At 34.8% G+C, this 21015-nt stretch overlaps 1 protein-coding gene across 3 annotated transcripts in view; it reads left to right on the top strand.

Moving 5' to 3' along the window:
- CSMD3 (CUB and Sushi multiple domains 3) overlaps positions 1-21015 on the top strand; it is a 1475959-nt gene that overhangs the window by 1047765 nt on the left and 407179 nt on the right. For all 3 annotated transcript variants that reach the window (XM_055546406.1, XM_055546407.1, XM_055546408.1), the window contains 2 exons: positions 5973-6142; positions 18539-18695. In XM_055546406.1, coding sequence (XP_055402381.1) covers positions 5973-6142; positions 18539-18695 — 327 coding nt within the window. The remainder of the gene's footprint in view (positions 1-5972; positions 6143-18538; positions 18696-21015) is intronic.

A 21015-nucleotide genomic window follows, 5' to 3' on the forward strand; every position in this document is an offset into this window, starting at 1 on the left:
TGGAATGATTTCCCTATACTTCAGTATGTAAAAATGTCTTCCATTAGAACCAACTGAAATATTAAAATATGACCAAAGCAGGTTATTTTTTATATAAAAGGAAACTCTCCTTTAAATTATATACTAAAAACCAATGTTTAAATTAGAAGTCACTTAATACCTATTCAAATGTTGAGAACATTACAATAAATTATTAGTGTATTTTGAAGGGTAGCTGAAGTAACCTATCATTTGGCCTTTATTGTGGGTCTTGTGATATGTTCAGTTAACATAATTTTAATATCATAAATAATTCTCCAAAATTAGGAAGAGTCTGTTGGCCTTCAGACCTAAATGCCTTTATATCACACTGGGGCAATATATATATCCAAAACTATTTTTCTTTGTATACAGCATGATGCCACCATTATACTTATACATAAAATATTCATATTGATAGCTTTAATTTATTGAGTTCTTGTGCCCAACTCTTTGTGACCCCATGGACTGTAGCCACCCCAGATTCTTCCATCCCTTGAATTCTCCAGATAAGAACACTAGAGTGGATACCCATCCTCTATTCCAGCATGTCTTCCCAACCCAGGGGTCAAATATGGGTCTTCTTCATTGCAAGCAGATTCCAGTCTGAGCCACCAGGGAAGCCCTTCTTGTATGCCAGTTCTCTGCTAAATGCTCTACATGTATTATTTACATGTAATAGCACACACACAAATATACCTTAAAGAGGGTATTATTATTTCCACTGTAATAATAGCAGTATTGAGGCTTAGAGAGGAAAATAACTTGACAAAACCATATAGATGAAAGATAGAGCTTAATTTTAAAACTAACCTCTGAATATTAAAGCTTTGGCTATAAATGAGTGTTTTCAGTATTTTGCAAGTTGTTAAATTTTCAGAACTCCATGAATCTATAACATAATTTAAAAGTATCTGCATTTCCTAATAAATAATCTAACCAATAAACACGTATGTATATTCTGGATCTTCTGTATTATCTGAGAACATTTATCGTACCCCATGAGCATGCCTAGATTCCAGTAAGCTAGTGAGGAGGAAAGCAGGCAAATTTAAAATAGAAATGATCAGGAGCAAGACAAGGATGTCCACTCTTGCCACTTTTATTAAACATAGTTTTGGAAGTCCTAACCATAATAATCAGAGAGGAAAAAGAAATAAAAGGAATCCAAGTTGGAAAAGAAAAAGTAAAACCGTTGTCGTTTGCAGACGGCATGATACTGTATATAGAAAATCCTTAAGATGCTACCAGAACATTATTAGAGCTTATCAATGAATCTGGTAAAGTTGCAGAATGCAAAATTAATACATAGGAATTTCTTGCATTTCTATACACTAACAATCAGCATCAAAAATAATAAAATACCTAGAAATAAACCTATGTAAGGAAGCAAAAGACCTGTTCTCAGGAAACTATAAGATACTGATGAAAGAAATCAGAGATGACAGAAACAGATGGAAGGATATACCATGTTCTTAAACTGGAATAATTAGTACTGTCAAAATGACCATAATATCCAAGGCAATCCATAGATTCAGTGCAATCCCTATCAAGATACCAATGGCATTTTTTGCAGAATTAGAACAGAAAATGTTTACAATTTGTTTGGAAGCACAAGAAACCCAAGTAGCCAAAGCAATCTTGAGAAAGAAAAACAGAGGTGGGGGATTCAGGCTCCCTGATTTCAGAATGTACTACAAGGTGGCAATAATTAAACAGTATGGTACTGGCACAAAAACAGAAATATAGAAAATGGAACAGAGCAGAAAGTCCATAGACAAATGCAAGCTCCTCTGATCACTTAAACTTTGACAAAGAATGAAAGAATATATAATGAAGAAAAGTCACTTCAATAAGTGATGCTGGGAAAGTTGACCGCTACATGTATAAAATAAAGCAAAAATGAAACTAGAACACTCCCTAACACTATACACAAAAGTAAACTCAAAATGGATTAAAGACTAAAATGTAAGACTGGATACTATAAAACTCTTAGAGGAAAACACAGACAGAACACTCTCTGGCATAAATCACAGGAAGATCTTTTTCAATACTCCTCCTAGAGTAGTGAAAATAAAAATATATAAATAAACAAATGTGACCTAATTAAGCTTAAAAGCTCTTGTAGAGCAAAGGAAACCTTAAACAAAACAAGAAAACCCAAATATGATACAAAATATTTGCAAAGGAGGTGACCAACAAGGGATTAATCTTCAAAATACACAAACAGCTCATTCAGCTCAATATCAAAACAAACAACCCAATCAGAAAATGGGTGGGAGGTCTAAATATGCATTTCTCCAAAGAAGAAATACAAAAGACCAAAAAGCACATGAAAAGATGTCCACATCACTAATCATCAGTGAAATGCAATACAAAACTACAATGAGATATCGCCTCACACTAGTCAGAATGACCATCATCAAAAAATCTACAAACAATAAATGCTGGAGAAGTATGGAGAAAAGAGAACCCTCCTACAACGTTGGTGGGACATTGGTACAACTATTATTGATACAACTATTAAGAACACTACGGAGGTTCCTTAACAAGAGCTACCATATGATCCTGTAATCCCACTCCTAGGCAAATATCTCAAGAAATCCATAATTTGAAAAGAAACATGCACCCCACTGTTCATTGCAGCACTGTTTACGATAGCCAGGACTTGGAAACAACCTAAGTGTCTATCAGCGGATGAATGGATAGAGAAAATATGATCAGATCAGATCAGTCGCTCAGTCGTGTCTGAGTCTTTGCGACCCCATGAATTGCAGCACGTCAGGCCTCCCTGTCCATCACCAACTCCTGGAGTTCACTCAGACTCACGTCCATTGAGTCAATGATGCCATCCAGCCATCTCCTTCTCTGTCGTCCCCTTCTCCCCCTGCCCCCAATCCCTCCCAGCATCAGACTCTTTTCCAATGAGTCAACTCTTTGCATGAGGTGGCCAAAGTACTGGAGTTTCAGCTTTAGCATCATTCCTTCCAAAGAAATCCCAGGGCTGATCTCCTCTAGAATGTACTGGTTGGATCTCCTTGCAGTCCAAGGGACTCTCAAGCGTCTTCTCCAACACCACAGTTCAAAAGCATCAGTTCTTCGGCGCTCAGCCTTCTTCACAGTCCAACTTCTCACATCCATACATGACCATAGGAAAAACCATAGCCTTGACTAGATGGACCTTTGTTGGCAAAGTAGTGTCTCTGCTTTTGAATATGCTATCTAGGTTGGTCATAACTTTCCTTCCAAGGAGTAAGCATCTTTTAATTTCATGGCTGTAGTCACCATCTGCAGTGATTTTGGAGCCCAGAAAAATAAAGTCTGACAGTGTTTCCATGATACATATATACAATGGAATATCACTCAGCCATAAAAAGTAATGAAATAATGCCATTTGCAGCAACATGGGTAGACCTAGAGATTATCATACTGAGTAAAGTAATCAGACAGAGAAATGATATTGCTTATATATGGAATCTAAAAAAAAATGATATGGATGAATTTATTTGCAAAAAAGAAATAGAGTCACAGATGTAAAAAATAAATTTATGATTACTGAGGGGAAAGTGAAAGTGAAGTGTAGTGAATGTCTCTCAGTTATGTCCGACTCTTTGCAACCCCATGGACTATACAGTCCATGGTATTCTCCAGGCCAGAATATTTGAGTGGGTAGCCATTCCCTTCTCTAAGGGATCTTCCCGACCCAGGGTTTGAACCCAGGTCTCCCGCATTGCAGGCAGATTCTTTACCAGCTGAGGCACAAGGGAAACATACTGCGGGGGAAAAAGGGTATAAATTAGGAGACTGAGATTAACATATACATACTTCTAATCATTTGCAAAGAATGGTTAGAAGACGCAGTAGTTGCAAGTTCAATCCCTGGGTCAGGAAGATCCCCTGGGGAAGGAAATGGCAACTCACTGCAGTATTCTTTCTGAGACAATCCCATGGACAGAGGAGCCTCCTGCTGGCTACAGTCCATAGGATCGCAAAGAGTCAGACATGCCTGAGTGACAGTACAGCACAACAGCATGGGAAAATAATCTAAAACAGAGTGTGTATATATATATATATGATTCACTTTGCTGTACAGCAGAAACTAACACAAAATTTTAAGTCAAGTACACTCCAGTAAAAATTTTTTAAAAATAAAATAGAAATGATTTTTTTCCCACTAAGTGAAAGATGTATTATGTTATGGTGTCCTATACCGATGAGTTTCTCAGTAATTCAGATGATATGAGGTGAGGGCAAATTGAATTATTACACAGCATGATCCTTTGGTTGGTAAGATCTCCTAGAGAAGGGAATGGCAACCCACTCTTGTATTCTTGCCTGGAGATTCTGTGGACAGAGGAGCCTGACAGGCTACAGTCCTTGGGGTCGCAGAATTGGACATGATTGAGCAACTAACACTTCACTTTTCATAGTGTAATTAAAAGCATAGGAATCTCTACAAGTTTGTGCTCTATCAGCTGGTTCCATATTCATGTTGTGAAGGACAATTTAGTTTCAAGGAAACAAAATCTTCTGCTACATAAAATATATACTTTAAATCAATATTGAGAGTCTGTGAAGTTTTTTGTTTTTCTTTTACCTTAAAAGTCGCTTGAAGGAGCTTTACTAGGTGATATGTCATGTGACTAGTTGATTGTTAGCATCACATCACTAGTTTTATTATTTTTTTTCTATGTTGATATTATACTGACTACTCCCTCTTGATCATTTTCAGTTCCTCATTAGCCTTTTCTTCTGCCAGATTATTGTTAATGTTTTAGCATTTAAAAAGTAAAGCAATTCATCATCTTCTACCTTGTTGTGTATTTGTTGTATACTTCCTATGACTCTTCCCATGAAGCATTAATTTAAAAATCTTATTTCTAAAAAGTAATAACCTTGAATAATACGACTCTCCCTGGCCTATGGAATGATAATATGAAGCAAGTTATTACATAAGATAGAAAGCTGAGTTCATTGAATTTCTGTTACCTAAAGAGCATGTTTGGGAATTATAAAGACTCATTTGGTTTTGCAGTATTACTACAATCTTTTTAAAGTAATACATTGAAATTACATTTTAAAAAAATTAGAAATTCAGGGTTCAGGATGGGGAACACATGTATACCTGTGGCGGATTCATTTTGATATTTGGCAAAACTAATACAATTATGTAAAGTTTAAAAAATAAAATTAAATTAAAAAAATAAAGAAAAAAAAGTGAGAAATTCATAGTTCTCTTTAAGTGGTTAGACACTAAAATTTTGCAAAGTTAGTCCTGGAGAGTTAGCAGTATCATATGCTGATTAGAGAGTGCCTTAATCCATTCTATCTTTGAAACTAGGAAAATTGATAGAATTTCCAAAGATGCCCAAACCTCTGCCATTACTGATTGGTTTGTGGGTTTTATCTATTATATTCATTTTCAAAGACACTGTAGTCTTTATTCTACTTTTTGTTACTGAAGTTCTTGGGTCATAAAAAAAACTGACTAGTGGGAGGAAGAAGGGACAAGTTCAAAAAAAGGTAAAAATGAAAAGATTAAGAATCATTCTAAAAAATTGATCTCTTTACTTTTGTTATAATTTAAAGTAAATAGATTTTAAAATAGTAAATTAGTTAGAGATCTACAAACTTAAAATGCATCCCGAAAATATTTTGTTCTTTTTCTTTTTCCATGCTCTCCCTTCATCCAAGGCCGGAAAATACTGAAACTATTGTGTATTTCTATTTATGTACAAGTGTTCTGTACAAGGGCAGTAGTGTAGTAGTTCCTTCTTCCCATCTATTGTTTGAGAGGGAATGAGTCATCTTCAACACAGAACCATTCTGTACATTTTGTTCATGTTAGACTCTAGTTAAAGTAAAATACATCTACACTTACATACTTTACATTACTTTAAATGATAATGCTTTCTATTAAACTGTGTTTTTTCAATATTCTGTTTTACCTGCAGCTGAATGTGGTGCATCTGCAACAAATAATGAAGGCATTTTGCTCTCTCCAAATTATCCACTGAACTATGAAAACAACCATGAATGCATTTATAGTATTCAGGTTCAAGCAGGAAAGGGAATCAATATTTCAGCCAGAACATTTCATTTAGCACAAGGAGATGTTCTTAAGGTAAGTGAACTCAGAATATTTATATTTTGATCATTTTAATCATTAAGTATTCATTAATGTGTGTATATAATCTGCCATAAGTTTATTCTGCCATTCATAGGTTTAAATTATACATTATTTATCTATGAAACATAATCAACCCATAAATGGTCATTTATTTATTTACATTTTGATGTTTTTTTAAGTAACTTATTTAACTCTGTTGATACAAGGAAAACTCTATGCCTTTATGACTATGAAAATTTTATAATTTATGAATAAATCAAACTAACAATATCTATACATTATTTAAGAAAAATATACTCTGTCAATAATAAACATTTAAGTAATTTTTTAAATTTATTTTAAAAATTTGAAATGATCACATTTAAAGATATAGTTAAGGTGATTCCCTGGTGGTCCAGTGGTTAGGACTTGGCGCATTAATTGCTGTGGCCCCAGGTTCTATCCCTGACCAGGTAACTAAGATCGTACAGACTGCATGGTGTGGCCAAAAATTTGTTTGAAAATGGTACAGTAAATATATATTTTCATATTTATTGATCCATGTTTTGCAAATTAAATATTTTGATAAATATAGTTGATATAGATTATTAGAATAATGGTAAATACTTCTATAAAATCACACATAAATATTTAAAAAACGACCACATATATTTTTCTCATTATCAAAATGTCCTTAATCCAGCTAAGAAATTTATGATATTCTATTTTCACAAATCTTGAAAAAAAAATTGTGATATCCCAGATTGGGATGGGGGATTTTTATTGAAGTGGTGATTTTAACATTATAAGTTATGTCCTTTTAAAAATAATATTAATTTGGTGATAATTGTTGGTTGTCTAACACAAACAGGTCTGTATGCTTGCATCATTTATGTAGATATGGGAAAGATTTCCTTCAGTACACCTGGATGTATACAATTTTATTATTAATTTAAAGCCATTCTTGTTTTTTGTGCTTTTGCCCTCTAGGCAACAAAACTTCACTTTGTATATAATATCTTCAATTTCTAGCTCATTGTTTGGGTTTTCCTGTTAAAAATAAATTTATTTGCTAAATTGGAGTCAAATTGAGATTAATGGAAACCTTGTACTTAGAAGTAAGCCAGTGCTTTTTCTTTTCTTTTCTTTTTTCCTGGCTAAATATGGAGAAGAAAAAATGTATCAAGACATAGATCAGAAGTATGAGTGTAGCTATTAATCTGTATCACATAAGTAACAATAATAAACATGCATTTATAAGTTAAAAGTCAGGAAATGCTTCCCCCTGTCTACCATGATGCTTCCTAAAATATTTTTCTCCTCTCAATGTTGCTTGAAATTTATATATTAATTTTCCATACTAAATAATGTTTATTACTTGAAAAATCCATTTGGAATAATTGGTGATACCTGTTAAAAAATAGTCCTATATGTTTCTCAGAGTGCTTTCTGTTTAATGTCTTATTGTTTGGAATAAGGTCACATGCATTTGTTATGTGTGTTACCTTGAGGAAGAATGGAATTCAGTAATGAGTGACAGTGTGAGGGGATTTGATGGTGAGAGACAAAGGAAGGCAGGAAAACTCAATGTCAAGCTCTGTAGTGGATTTAATTAAATAGTGATTTTTCTTTCATAAGTGAAAGAATAAAAATATATATTCCCAGAATTTTTTTTTATTTTTATCTTTCTTAGAATAAATATGTTTTCCAAAGTTGAAAAGATTATTTATTAGATATTAACCTGGAAGCGTACCAATTCAATCATCCTCCTACTAATAGTCTAACCTGGGATTTATTCTAAATTATTATTTTAAAATAACTTTGGTAAGTCACTCTATAGAGACAGTCGGGGATGGGCTTTTAAACACTGTCTTCATGGTCTCTCCACCAGTATAAAAGGTAAACTGCCTATATGTTATTCTTCTCAGTAATCCCAAGAACAACTATCAGTTCAAAGATACCTACTGGCACAGGCACAGCTAGGCATGCACAAGTAGACAGGGTACTTTGCAGTGGACAAATGATTAATTCTCAGAGATTGGTAAACCCAGAGTCCTCTCAGGATGGAAGGTAATTTGCCTAACTGCAAACTGACTCAACATTCAAAAAACTAGGATCATGGCATCCAGTCCCATCCCTTTTGAGTGTGTAATTTCCTCAGTTCTGTATTGTCACAACAAAAGTTTGAAGCAATGGACCAGCATTACAGCCCTCAGACAGATCTTGGACGGACAGACCGTTTCACAGCTGTTGGACAGATCAGTGTTACAGATCCATGTCACAGTTCAGTTTTATTTAGAAAATAAAGGAAAATATATCCTCGAGGCATGAGGGCATGCTGACCCAAAAGACAGGAAGAGTAGAGAGAGATCTAAGAGACAGAGAGAGAGCAAGAGAAAGACAGAGAGACAGAGAGAGAGTGAGAGACAGAGAGTGAGAGACAGAGAGCAAGAGAAAGACAGAGAGAGAGTGAGAGTGAGAGAGAGACAGAGCGAGAGACAGAGAGAGACAGAGTGAGAAAGAGACAGAGAGAGCAAGAGAAAGATAGAGAGGAAGAGAGATCTGGCCCTTTGGCTCCTCTTTTTATATATTTTTTCTTCCCCACCCACCAGGCCTGCCCTATGTAAACTGGGCTAGCCAGGAGTGCTGTTTGTTCTACCTGAGGTCCTCACTCTGGTCCTCGGACTTTCCTTTGTTCTATTTTTGCGGGCTTTTCCCTTCCTTGTCTTTTAGCCACCACCATTCTGGACTCCTTTTTCCTATTCTACCTACCTAACAACTTCATGGCAAATAGATGGGGAAACAGTGGAAACAGTTACGGACTTTATTTTCTTGGGCTCCAAAATCACTGCAGATGATGACTGCAGCCATGAAATGAAAAGACATTTGATCCTTGGGAGAAAAACTATGACCAACCTAGACAGCACATTAAAAAGCAGAGATATTACCTTGCCAACAAAGGCCCTTCTAGTCAAAGCTATGGTTTTTTTCAGTAGTCATGTATTAATGTGAAACCTGGACCATAAGGAAATCTGGACCATATACTGAAGAATTGATGCCTTTGAACTGTGGTTTTGGAGAAGACTGTTGAGAGTCCCTTAGACTGCAAGAAGATCCAACAAGTCCACACTAAAGGAGATCAGTCCTGGGTGTTCATTGGAAGGACTGATGTTGAAGCTGAAACTCTGATACTTTGGACACCTGATGCAAAGAACTGATGCCTTGGAAAAGACCCCGATGCTGGGAAAGATTGAAGGCAGGAGGATAAGGGACAACAGAGGATGAGATGGTTGGATGGCATCACCAACTTGATGGACATGAGTTTTAGGAAGATCTGGGAATTGTTGAAGGACAGGGAAGCCTGGCGTGCCACAGTCCATGGGGTCATAAAGAATCAGACATGACTGAGTGACTGAACTGAACTGAACTGAATCCATCAGAGGCCATCCTCATCCACAGGACTTTCCAGTATTAAATTTAGTAATCACTTCTTTTGCTCCATTCCAACTAGGACATAGGAAGAAATAAGAAAAACAATTAGCCTATTACAGAACCTTTTATCCTTTGACTGAGAGCAAAGAACAAAACAAATAATAAAAAAAGTATGTATTTTAATCTATATCTCTATACACACACACACAACTTTCCTTTCTGAGAACCCATCATTTAGGCTGATTCTCATTTACTCACTCACCCACTTTCTCTCTCCCTCCGCCTCCTTATAAACACCTTAGTTATCTGAATATTGATTGGAAGAACTGATGCTGAAGCTGAAACTCCAATACTTTGGCTACCTGATGCGAAGAGCTGACTCATTTGAAAAGACCCTGATGCTGGGAAAGATTGAGGGCAGGAGGAGAAGGGGACGACAGAGGATGAGATGGTTGGATGGCATCATTGACTCAATGGACATGGGTTTGGGTGAACTCCGGGAGTTGGTGATGGACAGGGAGGCCTGGCATGCTGAGGTTCATGGAGTCGCAGAGTCGGACACGACTGAGCGACTGAACTGAACTGATCTGTAACCAAACTAGTTAAGTTTCAGTAGATCTAGGGAAAATTGGTTCAGTTCATCTCCACCTGGGATTAAGGATTTTTATAAAGCTCTCCAGATTTTGTGATGACCAGCAGGTTTGGGAATTATGAATATATCTTTGTTTGGTTATATTACTTTCAGTAGGCAAGAATATTGAACTTCTCAATCCATCACTCAAACTATATAACTTAATTAATTATTTTTAATTAACATTTATAGATGGTGTTTATCATATGTAGGCTTTAAACAGTCAATAGTAAGTTGCTCTGCTTGTCAGCTGAATTGGACAAAATTTGAATACTAATTAGAACTACTATTTATGTTTTTGTTATCACTGTATTTGTTTTTATTTTCAGAAAAAAGCTAAGCATTATGTTTAGATAAAGGAATGTAGCAGGGGGACAAAAGACGATCTCTTTACTATAGTTGGCATTCTGAAGTTTAAAGACTTATTTCTTATGCAGAAATAGAAAGTGAAGTTGAAAGTCGTCTCTGACTCTTTGCAACCCCATGGACTAAACAGCCCATGGAATTCTCTAGGCCAGAATACTGGAGTGGGTAGCCTATCCCTTCTCCAGAAGATCTTCCCAACCCAATAATCAAACCAGGCCTACTCCATTGCAGGCAGATTCTTTATGAGCTGAGCTACCAGGGAAAATATCTGTATTTGACAACCAAATCACAGAGTGTTATTACTAGGCCTCATAAGACCCTTCCTATTTTCTCATACTGAGGATCACAGAAGTAAAATGATGTGTGACATGCCAGTCAGCTTTGAAGGTAGAGTTGGGACTTCAACAGAACCACAAAGCTAAGGCCCCTGAAAACCTGACCCTTCATTCCACTCCCAACTCCCTCACTGAAGCACACTAGCTCTTATAATTGATTACACATTATGTAACTGTTGTAAAGATATATAAAGATATGAGTACAAACAAATGTTCTCTTTTGTTACACATTGTCTTTGGAGAGAACATTGTAGATTTGAAATATTTTGAAAAAAAAATTTTTTTTTCAAAATTTGAGATCTAACTCAACTCATTACAAAAATTATATAAATTCTTAATCAACCTATAAAACAAATGGCCAAATTGAAAATTCTAGTATCCATGAGCAGGAATAATTTGAAGGTTTGAATAATTATGCTCATGTACACGTGTAATTTCTTTCTTTTGATGTTACTTTTTTTGCTCTTGCGTTCAGATTATATCTTATTTGCTAATTCACTAGAGTAATGAGTGGGAATATACTTTCTAATACATATCTTATATCATTAGCAACAACAACAGCTTTGAGTATCCATAAGCAGATAATCACGATGGTGTGATCACTCACCTAGAGCCACATGTCCTGGAATATGAAGTCAAGTGGACCTTAGGAAGCATCACCATGAACAAAGCTAGTGGAGGTGATGGAATTCCAGTTGAGCTATTTCAAATCCTGAAAGATGATTCTGTCAAAGTGCTGCACTCAACATGCCAGCAAACTTAGAAAACTCAGCACTGGCCACTGGACTGGAAAAGTCAGTTTTCATTCCAATCCCAAAGAAAGGCAATGCCAAAGAATGTGCAAACTACCACACAGTTGCACTCATCTCACATGCTAGCAAAGTAATGCTCAAAATTCTCCAAGCCAGGCTTCAGCAATACGTGAACTTCCAGATGTGCAAGCTGGATTTAGAAAAGGCAGAGGAACCAGAAGTCAAATTGCCAACATCTCTTCAGTCATTGAAAAAGCAAGAGAGTTCCAGAAAAAAATATATTTCTGCTTTATAGACTTTTCCAAAGCCTTTGACTGTGTGGATCACCACCAACTGTGGAAAATTCTGAAAGAGATGGGAATACCAGACCACCTGACCTGCCTCTTGAGAAACCTATATGCAGGTCAGGAAGCAACAGTTAGAACTGGACATGGAACAGCAGACTGGTTCCAAATAGGAAAAGGAGTACGTCAAGGCTGTATATTGTCACCCTGCTTATTTATCTTATATGCAGAGTACATCTTGAGAAACACTGGGCTGGAGGAAGCACAAGCTGGAATCAAGATTGCCGGAGAAATGTCAATACCCTCAGATATACAGATTACACCACCCTTATGGCAAAAAGTGAAGAAGAACTAAAGAGCCTCTTGAAAGTGAAAGAGGAGAGTGAAAAAGTCAGCGTAAAGCTCAACATTCAGAAAACGAAGATCATGGCATCTGGTCCCATCACCTCATTGCAAATAGATGGGGAAACAGTGGAAACAGTGACAGACTTTATATTTTGGGGTCCAAAATCACTGCAGATGGTGAATGTAGCCATTTAATTAAAAGACGCTTGTTCTTTGGGAGGAAAGTTATGACCAACCTAGACAGCATATTAAAAAGCTTTACATTACTTTACCAACAAGTGTCCATTCTAGTCAAGGTTATGGTTTTTCTAGTGGTCATGTATGAATGTGAGAGTTGGACTATAAAGAAGGCTGAGCACCAAAGAATTAATGCTTTTGAACTGTGGTGTTGGAAAAGACTCTTGAGAGTCCCTTGGACTGCAATGAGATCCAACCAATCCATCCTAAAGGAGATCAGTCCTGGGTGTTCACTGGAAGGACTGATGCTGAAGCTGAAACTCCAGTACTTTGGCCACCTGATGTGAAGAACCGACTCCTTGGAAAAGACCCTGATGCTGGGAAAGATTGAAAGTGGGATGAGAAGGGGACGACTGAGGATGAGATGGCTGGATGGCATCACCAACTCAATGGACATGAGTTTGAGTAAACTCTGGTTAGTTGGTGATAAACAGGGAGGCCTGGCATGCTGCAGGTCTTGGGGTCTCAAAGAGTTGGACAGGACTGAGCAACTGAACTGAACTGAACTGACTGAAGCAGTTCATCATAATAGGGTTTGACCTTTCAGAAATAGGATGGTCTGTACACCATAACAAATGTCAAACCCTGATTCATTATAAAAGCTTTGATAATTGAAACATGGAAATATTAAGTTCTCATCTGTTCTTGTGTAAGACTACCAAATTAATTGCAATTTTATAACAAATTAGTCTTTTCAAAGAGCTTCATTAATGTTATTAAAGCCTGCAATACCTTTCACAATATTAATTCTTGAGAAAACTTGAATTCTACATTTGACATAAAAGTAATTCATTATCTGAATTAAACACTAAATAGGTGAGACTATTCCTGTGCGGGCATGGGAGCGCTCAAGTCCTCTCTGAGTTTCTGTATGCTATTACAGTTTCCTTATTCTTTTTAGCTTTCTAAATTTCTGAAAACTAAAAATAGATATTAAGACATACCTCAAAAATAATAATGTCATTTAGAAAAAGAAAAGAACAAGCTCAAATAAATAAAAATATACTTAAATATCCTGATTTTAAATAGAAAAGAAATGAGAAATAATAACCTCAGAGTTTCTATGAGATTCTGATCAAACCTGACATAATCACTCTGTACCATAAATTTATTATAAAATGTAAGACATATTTTGTTTTATTTTCTTATTTGTATGATTGCATTCATATACATTTCAGACATAATTAGTCTTTGACTGTATACACTGATTTTTCCTTCCTTGTTGCTTTTATGTGTTCATATATATTTGAATACACTGAAGTATTTTATTTACAGGTTAAACAGCATTGACTTGATCATAACTATAAAACTCTTCTCTGTTTTTAAAGCCTTCTAATTAACAGTTGCTTTTCATTTTGACCTAAGAATTTATATACACTTCCAAAATTTCATAGCTGAATGATCACACTTCATTTAATTTTGATAATTATAGTGGTGCTTCTACATTATTTGCTTTCTGCCTTTTGACTTTACATTGTTAAATAAATGGTAGTTAGCTTTGGTGCTAAATTAGATTCGCCCAGCTGAGTTTAAGATAATTATTTTCATTTGAAAATTTAGCTCTTTTTTCATAAATTCTTCTTCAATGATTATTTAGAAATCATTTCTTAAATAAAGTTTCTTTTTAAAAAGCAAAAAGGCTTATGTCTTGAAAAAATTAATATAAATAAGTATCTCTTACGGCAGACAATTGGGTTATTTTTAAAATTTTTCTTAGGGTTATATATGTGGAGTGAAATAAGGCTCTCTGCTAAGGTTAAACTCTTATTATTATTATTATTACCACTGAAAATTTGAGGACAAAAATTAGGAGAGACCTTTTTTTTAAAGTTAAAAGTAAATTTCAATTCCCATTTACTCAATTGCAACTATTATTTATTTATATTTCCCCTTTATTTGGTTGTTTTTGACAAACTGAAAGTTCTTAAAATGTATCCACACTTGAAAGCAGAACTAGTTGAATCCAAGAAAACTTATTTATATTTAACATATGAATGAAATTATATGTTTGTTAGCAATAAGAGAAATAAAAGGAAAAAATTCTATGTGGTTGTGTTAGTCACTCAAGTCGTGTCCAACTTTTATGACCCCATGTCCATGGCATTCTCCAGGCAAGAATACTGGAGTGAGTTGCCATTCCCTTCTCCAGGGGGTCTTACCGACCCAGGAAATGAACCCAGGTCTTCTGCATTGTAGAAGGATTCTTTCCCATCTGAGCTATCAGGGAAGCCTATCCTATGTGGTTACTTTGACAGTATTAACTACAAATTAGGTCCACTGGGTCAGTTGGTTACATGGTTTGATTGTGATTGTGTACCTCCAACCACAGAACTTATAAGCTACAGCATATATAGAGTCATAATATAACTGTATTCAGAAGTCAATTTATGAGCACATTGAACATTTGAAACTCAAACACACAGGTTGTTTTCCCTGACAAGCAATGTTTCTTTGTCTCTGAATTATTCCTCAAGAGTGCTATTCTTAAGAAATGAAAAGTTGACTCTTATGTACTCAGACAAACAAACAAAAATATTCCTGACCTAACAACCTCAGCATTTGCTTCGGCTTTGTTGAAGACAAATTCTTGCTGATAACTAACAGAACTATATTTGTATGATTAATTAGATTCCAAGAGGGGTTCCTGGTACTGCCATATAATTTTAGGGAATTATCCATACAGCCCTTTATCTAGAAGTCAAATATTCCTTAAATAGTCAACACATTAAAAAAAAAAATTACAGAAAGACCTTTTAAAAAGAAAAGGGAGACCAGTAAGATGTTTGCTGTTAGGAATTTAGTGAGCATGTTGAATTGATTTTATGACTCACTACCTCTATTTCTCACTCTTATTTCCACTTCCTTTTCATTGGTAATAAAACAAATAAATAAATTTGTGGAAGCTGGAGGGTTGTAATATGAAGCTTTAGATTAACACGGGCACAAAGGGAGAGAGCAGGAAATGCCTAGACACTGGAGACTTCACAATGTCTGGGCAGAAAAGTTATAAAATGTTGTTAGAAAAGAATACTAGGGGCTCTGAACAAAGCTACATTTGTAAAGCATGTTAAATAAAAGCATTGTTGTCTTTGAGATATTTAAAACCTATATCTGTAATAAGAAAATATAAAACTATAAGTTTAGTTCAGTTGCTTAGTCATGTCCGAATCTGTGACCCCATGGACTGCAGCATGCCAGACTTCCCTGTCCATCACCAACTCCCAGAGCTTCCTCAAACTCATGTCCATCAACTCGGTGATGCCATCCAAACATCTCATCTTCTGTCGTCCCCTTGTCCTCCTGCCTTCAGTCTTTCCCAGCATCAGGGTCTTTTCCAATGAGTCAGCTTGTTGCATCAGGTGGCCAGAGTATCAGAGCTTCATCTTCAGCATCGGTACTTCCAATGAATATTCAGGACTGATTTCCTTTGGGATGGACTGGTTTGATCTTCTTGTAGTCCAAGGGACTCTCAAGAGTCTTCTCTAACACCACAGTTCAAAAGCATCCATTCTAGGGCACTCAGCTTTCTTTATAGTCCAACTCTCACATCCATACATAACCACTGGAAAAACCATAGCTTTTACTAGGTGGACCTTTGTCAGCAATGTAATGTCTCTGCTTTTTAATATGCTGCCTAGGTTGGCCATAGCTTTTTTCCAAGGAGCAAGCGTCTTTTAATTTCATGGCTACAGTCAACATTTGCGGTGATTTTGGAGCACAAGAAAATAAAGTCTGTCACTGTTTCCATTGTTTCCCCATCTATTTGAGAAGAAGTGATGGGACCGGATGCCATGATCTTAGTTTTTGAATGCTGAGTTTTAAGCCAGCTTTTTCACTCTCCTCTTTCACTTTCATAAAGAGTCTCTTTAGTTCCTCTTCACTTTCTGCCATAAGGGTGATGTCATCTGTGTATCTGGGGTTATTGATATTTCTCCCAACAATCTTGATATGTAATTTAATAATTGATAATTATTGAATAAATATTTATTAGATTAATATTAATAATTAATAGTAATAATTAGATTAATATTAATATTATTAGATAAATATTGATAATGCAATTTAAGTACCAAAAACAGAGACTGGGGAAATAAACGGAAGAAGGCGAAGACAGACAGACAGACTGACTTTCTAGAACTTGACTGACCTATTAATAGAACTTAAAATTTAAGATTTTAATAGAAAATATAAAAAGAGATTAGTTACTGTTGAAAATTCAATTGTTAATGTGAAAGTTCCAGTGGAAGATAAGCTATAATATAGAGGGAATATAGATAAATTTCAGAAGAAAAACATGTAAAAGAATTGCAATGCAATTTGGAGACTGAATATGTAAATAATAGGCATTCAAAATGGAAATAAAATAATAAAATATACAGGGAATAATTAAATAAACTAAAACTCAAGAACATTTCCTTGGATTGGAGAATACCTTGAATCCATAGATCAAAAAATCTCACTATTTTATTTGAATAAATTAGATTTTAAAATATAGTAATTTTTTCTAATTTAATTTTCTAATATAAACATAATCTAAAACCTTATAGGGATAATTTGATAAAAAGAAAAAAAGTTATACATTAGCTTTTAGTTACAAATTTTAGAAAACATTATAGATAGGTAATCAAGTTAAATCCAACCATTTAGCACAAGAAACATATATATATACAAATTAATGTAGTGATAATAAAACTTCCATCATGTACCATCTAAGTAGCATCTCTTAGGTGAGATGAACATAATGGGGGAACATTGGTGCTTTGGCAAGATCACCAGATTAGAAGTTTAGTGACATAATTTTTACTCTTATGATAGGTCAGAAGTAAGAAAGTTTTGGCAAAATACAAGTAACTTTCAGAAGTATTTTCAAATTTTTCTATTTGTTATCATTTGCAGAAGGAGCCCCCAGATTCAACTTCATAAAACTAAGTACTGTGGAATGAGATTTGTCAGTTAGAGTTGGTCTTTGTAGGTCAACAAATCATCGTCATATCCAAGGTTTTATCAACTCTAAGGATTAATTTTCACACCGTTGGGAGTAATAGCTACCACACTAAAAATGCATGCCTTAAAAAAGAATGGCAATATGCAGTGTTGACAAATCCTCAGTTTAATTACTCTACACTTTTTGGAAAATAATCTGACAATACACCTACATTTGAGCACCCAAATTCAATGTATTAAATGTATGAAACCTTTCTTACTGAAATACAAGTACCAAAGAGAAATGTGAGATAATATGTAAAAGGTGTTTTTTTCAGGATCACTTTTAGTGGCAAAAATGTTTGTTAATATAGGAATGTTAATGGTTAATATAGGAATGGTAAAGCAAGTTGTGATAGTGTAGCTGGATGAAATATTACCCAGTTCTCAAAAGCAAGAATTTATATCTACTGACATGAAGAAATGTCTATAATGCTTTGAAAAGATAAACCAAATTAGAGGACAATGAGAAGCTACACCTTCAGAAGAATGGGAATGAGGTAGGCATCTTAGGGAAAGTATCAGTTTTGTTTTGTATTTTTTGCCTTGTTAAATCAGTTTCTAAAAGCATTTAGCACCGTTTTAGCATTTTTAAAGTGTCAAAAATTAAATAAGTTAAAAGGTGTGGATAAATAGAATGTACAAAGAAGCAAGTATATTTTATATTAATCATGTTATTAGAAAACCAGGTGTTTGGTGCCCTTGAGAAAGTTCAGAACAACAACCAACCAATCAATGCTCAATTTTAAATTGTCTGCCATAAAAAAACATTGTTTTTAAAATAAGAGCAAAAACTTTATAACATGAGTTTGAGTGTTACTTAGTGTCTACTTAGCTTGAAATAGTAAAATTATCCATGTGGAGTCTTAACTCTCTTACTGTGACATTTGTAAAATCAATTAATGATATATGCGGTTTTTCTTGGGAAACATGTAATGACTTGAATTGGGGAGTGTAATCGCTCATTTTCTTCATAAATATAAATACATGCTCAAAATTGTTTATTATTGACACATTTTCATTTTAATTTTAAATATATTTTGCAGATTTATGATGGAAAAGATAAAACAACTCATCTCCTAGGTGCTTTTACTGGTGCGTCTATGCGAGGACTGACACTTAGTAGTACTTCAAACCAGCTCTGGCTAGAATTTAATTCTGATTCTGAAGGGACGGATGAAGGCTTTCAACTTGTCTATACCAGTAAGTATTTTGGGAGGAAAAAAAATGGCCAAACACTGATGCTAAATATTTATTAGTAATTGCAATACACCACATGAAGTAATATTCAACATTTGATTATCAATTTGAAGTTTACAACTCCCTTCCATGTATATTTGACCTTAACAACTTCAAAAATTACAGGTATTCTAGCTATTACTATTTTATGGTTGAAACAATAGGTTCAGAAAGTTTAAGTAATATGTGACTATGAACTTATTTATTTATGTACTTTAAAATAACAGTATTCTCCCCCATGAAATATTTAAGAAGTACAATTAAACTTTTTAATAAATGGGAACCCAGTGCTTGAGCTCCTACCTGTCACTGCAAAACATACACAATACATGTGTATTAGTTATAGTTAGTCAGCCCTTAAGGAAATGGCAACCCACTCCAGTGTTCTTGCCTGGAGAATCCCATGGACAGAGAAGCCTGGTAGGCTGCAGTCCATGGGGTCGCACAGAGTCGGACAAGACTGAAGCGACTTAGCAGCAGCAGTCAGCCCTTAACGATAACTGGATGGTTTCAGATGATTTTACACTGAAGAATAGCTAAGATTTTAGTTTGTTTTGCTTTCTTGTTAAATTGTCTTGTTAAAAATAAATTTATATAGAACTATTATGCTATACTCAAATCAACTTTCTGACACTTAAAACAGGTAGAAGCTCATAGACTGAGAATCATCGAAAACCATAAGTGGGTTACATCAATTGTTATATGAACAAAATGAATTTATTTACCAGTATCATAATAAGAAGTAGACTAATTATATAAATGAGAACTAAATTGTAGTCTTTACTGTTAGAATATTTGAAAAAATCAAAAGAGTTCTATAAAGTTTCTTAAGAAGTCAGGTGAATGAAAATTCTTACAGAAGTTGGAAAGTTGAAAAGGTTACAGCATTAAAGATATTCACATGGGATTCAAAAGGTAATTGGAATCAAATTATTGTTTGTGAAAATACACTCAAGAGACATAGTACTGAGATATAATTCTTTCTCCTTGTTTATTTCAAGGTTTTTTTTCCTTACCTGTGCTAGAATTGTTACATCATTAACACAAGTTAAATTAACAAAATGATGTTTAATACATACTTTTAAACCCTGAGAACTGTTGTATATACTGTGATTTCCTGTGAATTGCTCCCAAAGACAAATGAAAATCCAAGCAAATTGTGTTTACAGATATTGCTGTGTAATGGACTAAAAGTAACAGTGCTGTGGCTTATTGCTCAAATATAATCGCTGCCATGTGCTCAGAAGGGCAAATGTTTCTTAATCTGCTTTCCTCTTTCCTTTTTTTTTTTTTTTTTTCTCTAACAGGGCTAGTGACATTTTTCAAGTCATGGCTCTGTGTTTACATAATGGTCTTTCTTTGTTCTGCATCATTTTATATTTCTCTTTGTCTAAAATGTCAATGAGGTTAAAAAAGGAAACCTAAATTTCCTTTTCTAGTATTTAAATTCTATGTAACGTGAGATTATTGATGCAAAAATACTGGACTTTGTAGCCATACCTGAATTTGAAATTGTATAGGATGTTCAGGAGTCTGGAATGAGGAAAATCATCGCTTCTTTGTCATTGCTGTGAACTACTGCTTGTGCTTGTCAAAGAAAAAGAAAGAAAGAAATGCTTAAAAAGAAAAGACTTGAAGTTATTTTTTTTTTTTTTTCTTAATGATTCTGGCTGTTCATTAAAGGATGTGCATCATTATGAAGATAGAAGGCTGTAGAATTGGGAAAAGAGTATAAAAGCAATTTTTTTTTTTAAAAAAAAGGGCAGACATACCTCTATAAATATTTTTCAGTCTCAGAACTGAAACTAAAATGTTTCAGTCTCAAATCTGGAATTAAATGTTTATAATCTACTTCAAAGGTGTCTCTGAATATTCACCAGGTCAGTAAATGCTTCTAAGATTTTCTGATTCAATGACTATGTGCTAAGCTCCTTTGTTGAGGAAGGCCCTGGAAGTAGTGGCACGTCAGCTATTAACTGTATTTGTTCCTAAGTGTCACTTCTGAGTTTTACAATGGCAGCCTTTCTATGAGCACATATCTGCAATGATCTTAATAGTTAACCATGCATTTCCTATCTTTGAAGGAAGTTACTTTTCATTCTCCATGTATACTTTGGTTTCCAGCCTTAGAATCCTGTACCCAGGCTTATTTTTTCTTTCAGTATGCCCCATCCACCTGTGGTATCAATTCAACTGTTCAGCTTCAAGACTATTTCAAACATTTCCCTATTAGGCTTACCCTGACTCCTTCAACCACAGTTAGTCTACTTTTTAATACTTCTTT

This window comes from Bubalus kerabau, chromosome 14 (assembly GCF_029407905.1).
Source record: "Bubalus kerabau isolate K-KA32 ecotype Philippines breed swamp buffalo chromosome 14, PCC_UOA_SB_1v2, whole genome shotgun sequence".
Lineage (NCBI taxonomy): Eukaryota > Metazoa > Chordata > Mammalia > Artiodactyla > Bovidae > Bubalus > Bubalus kerabau.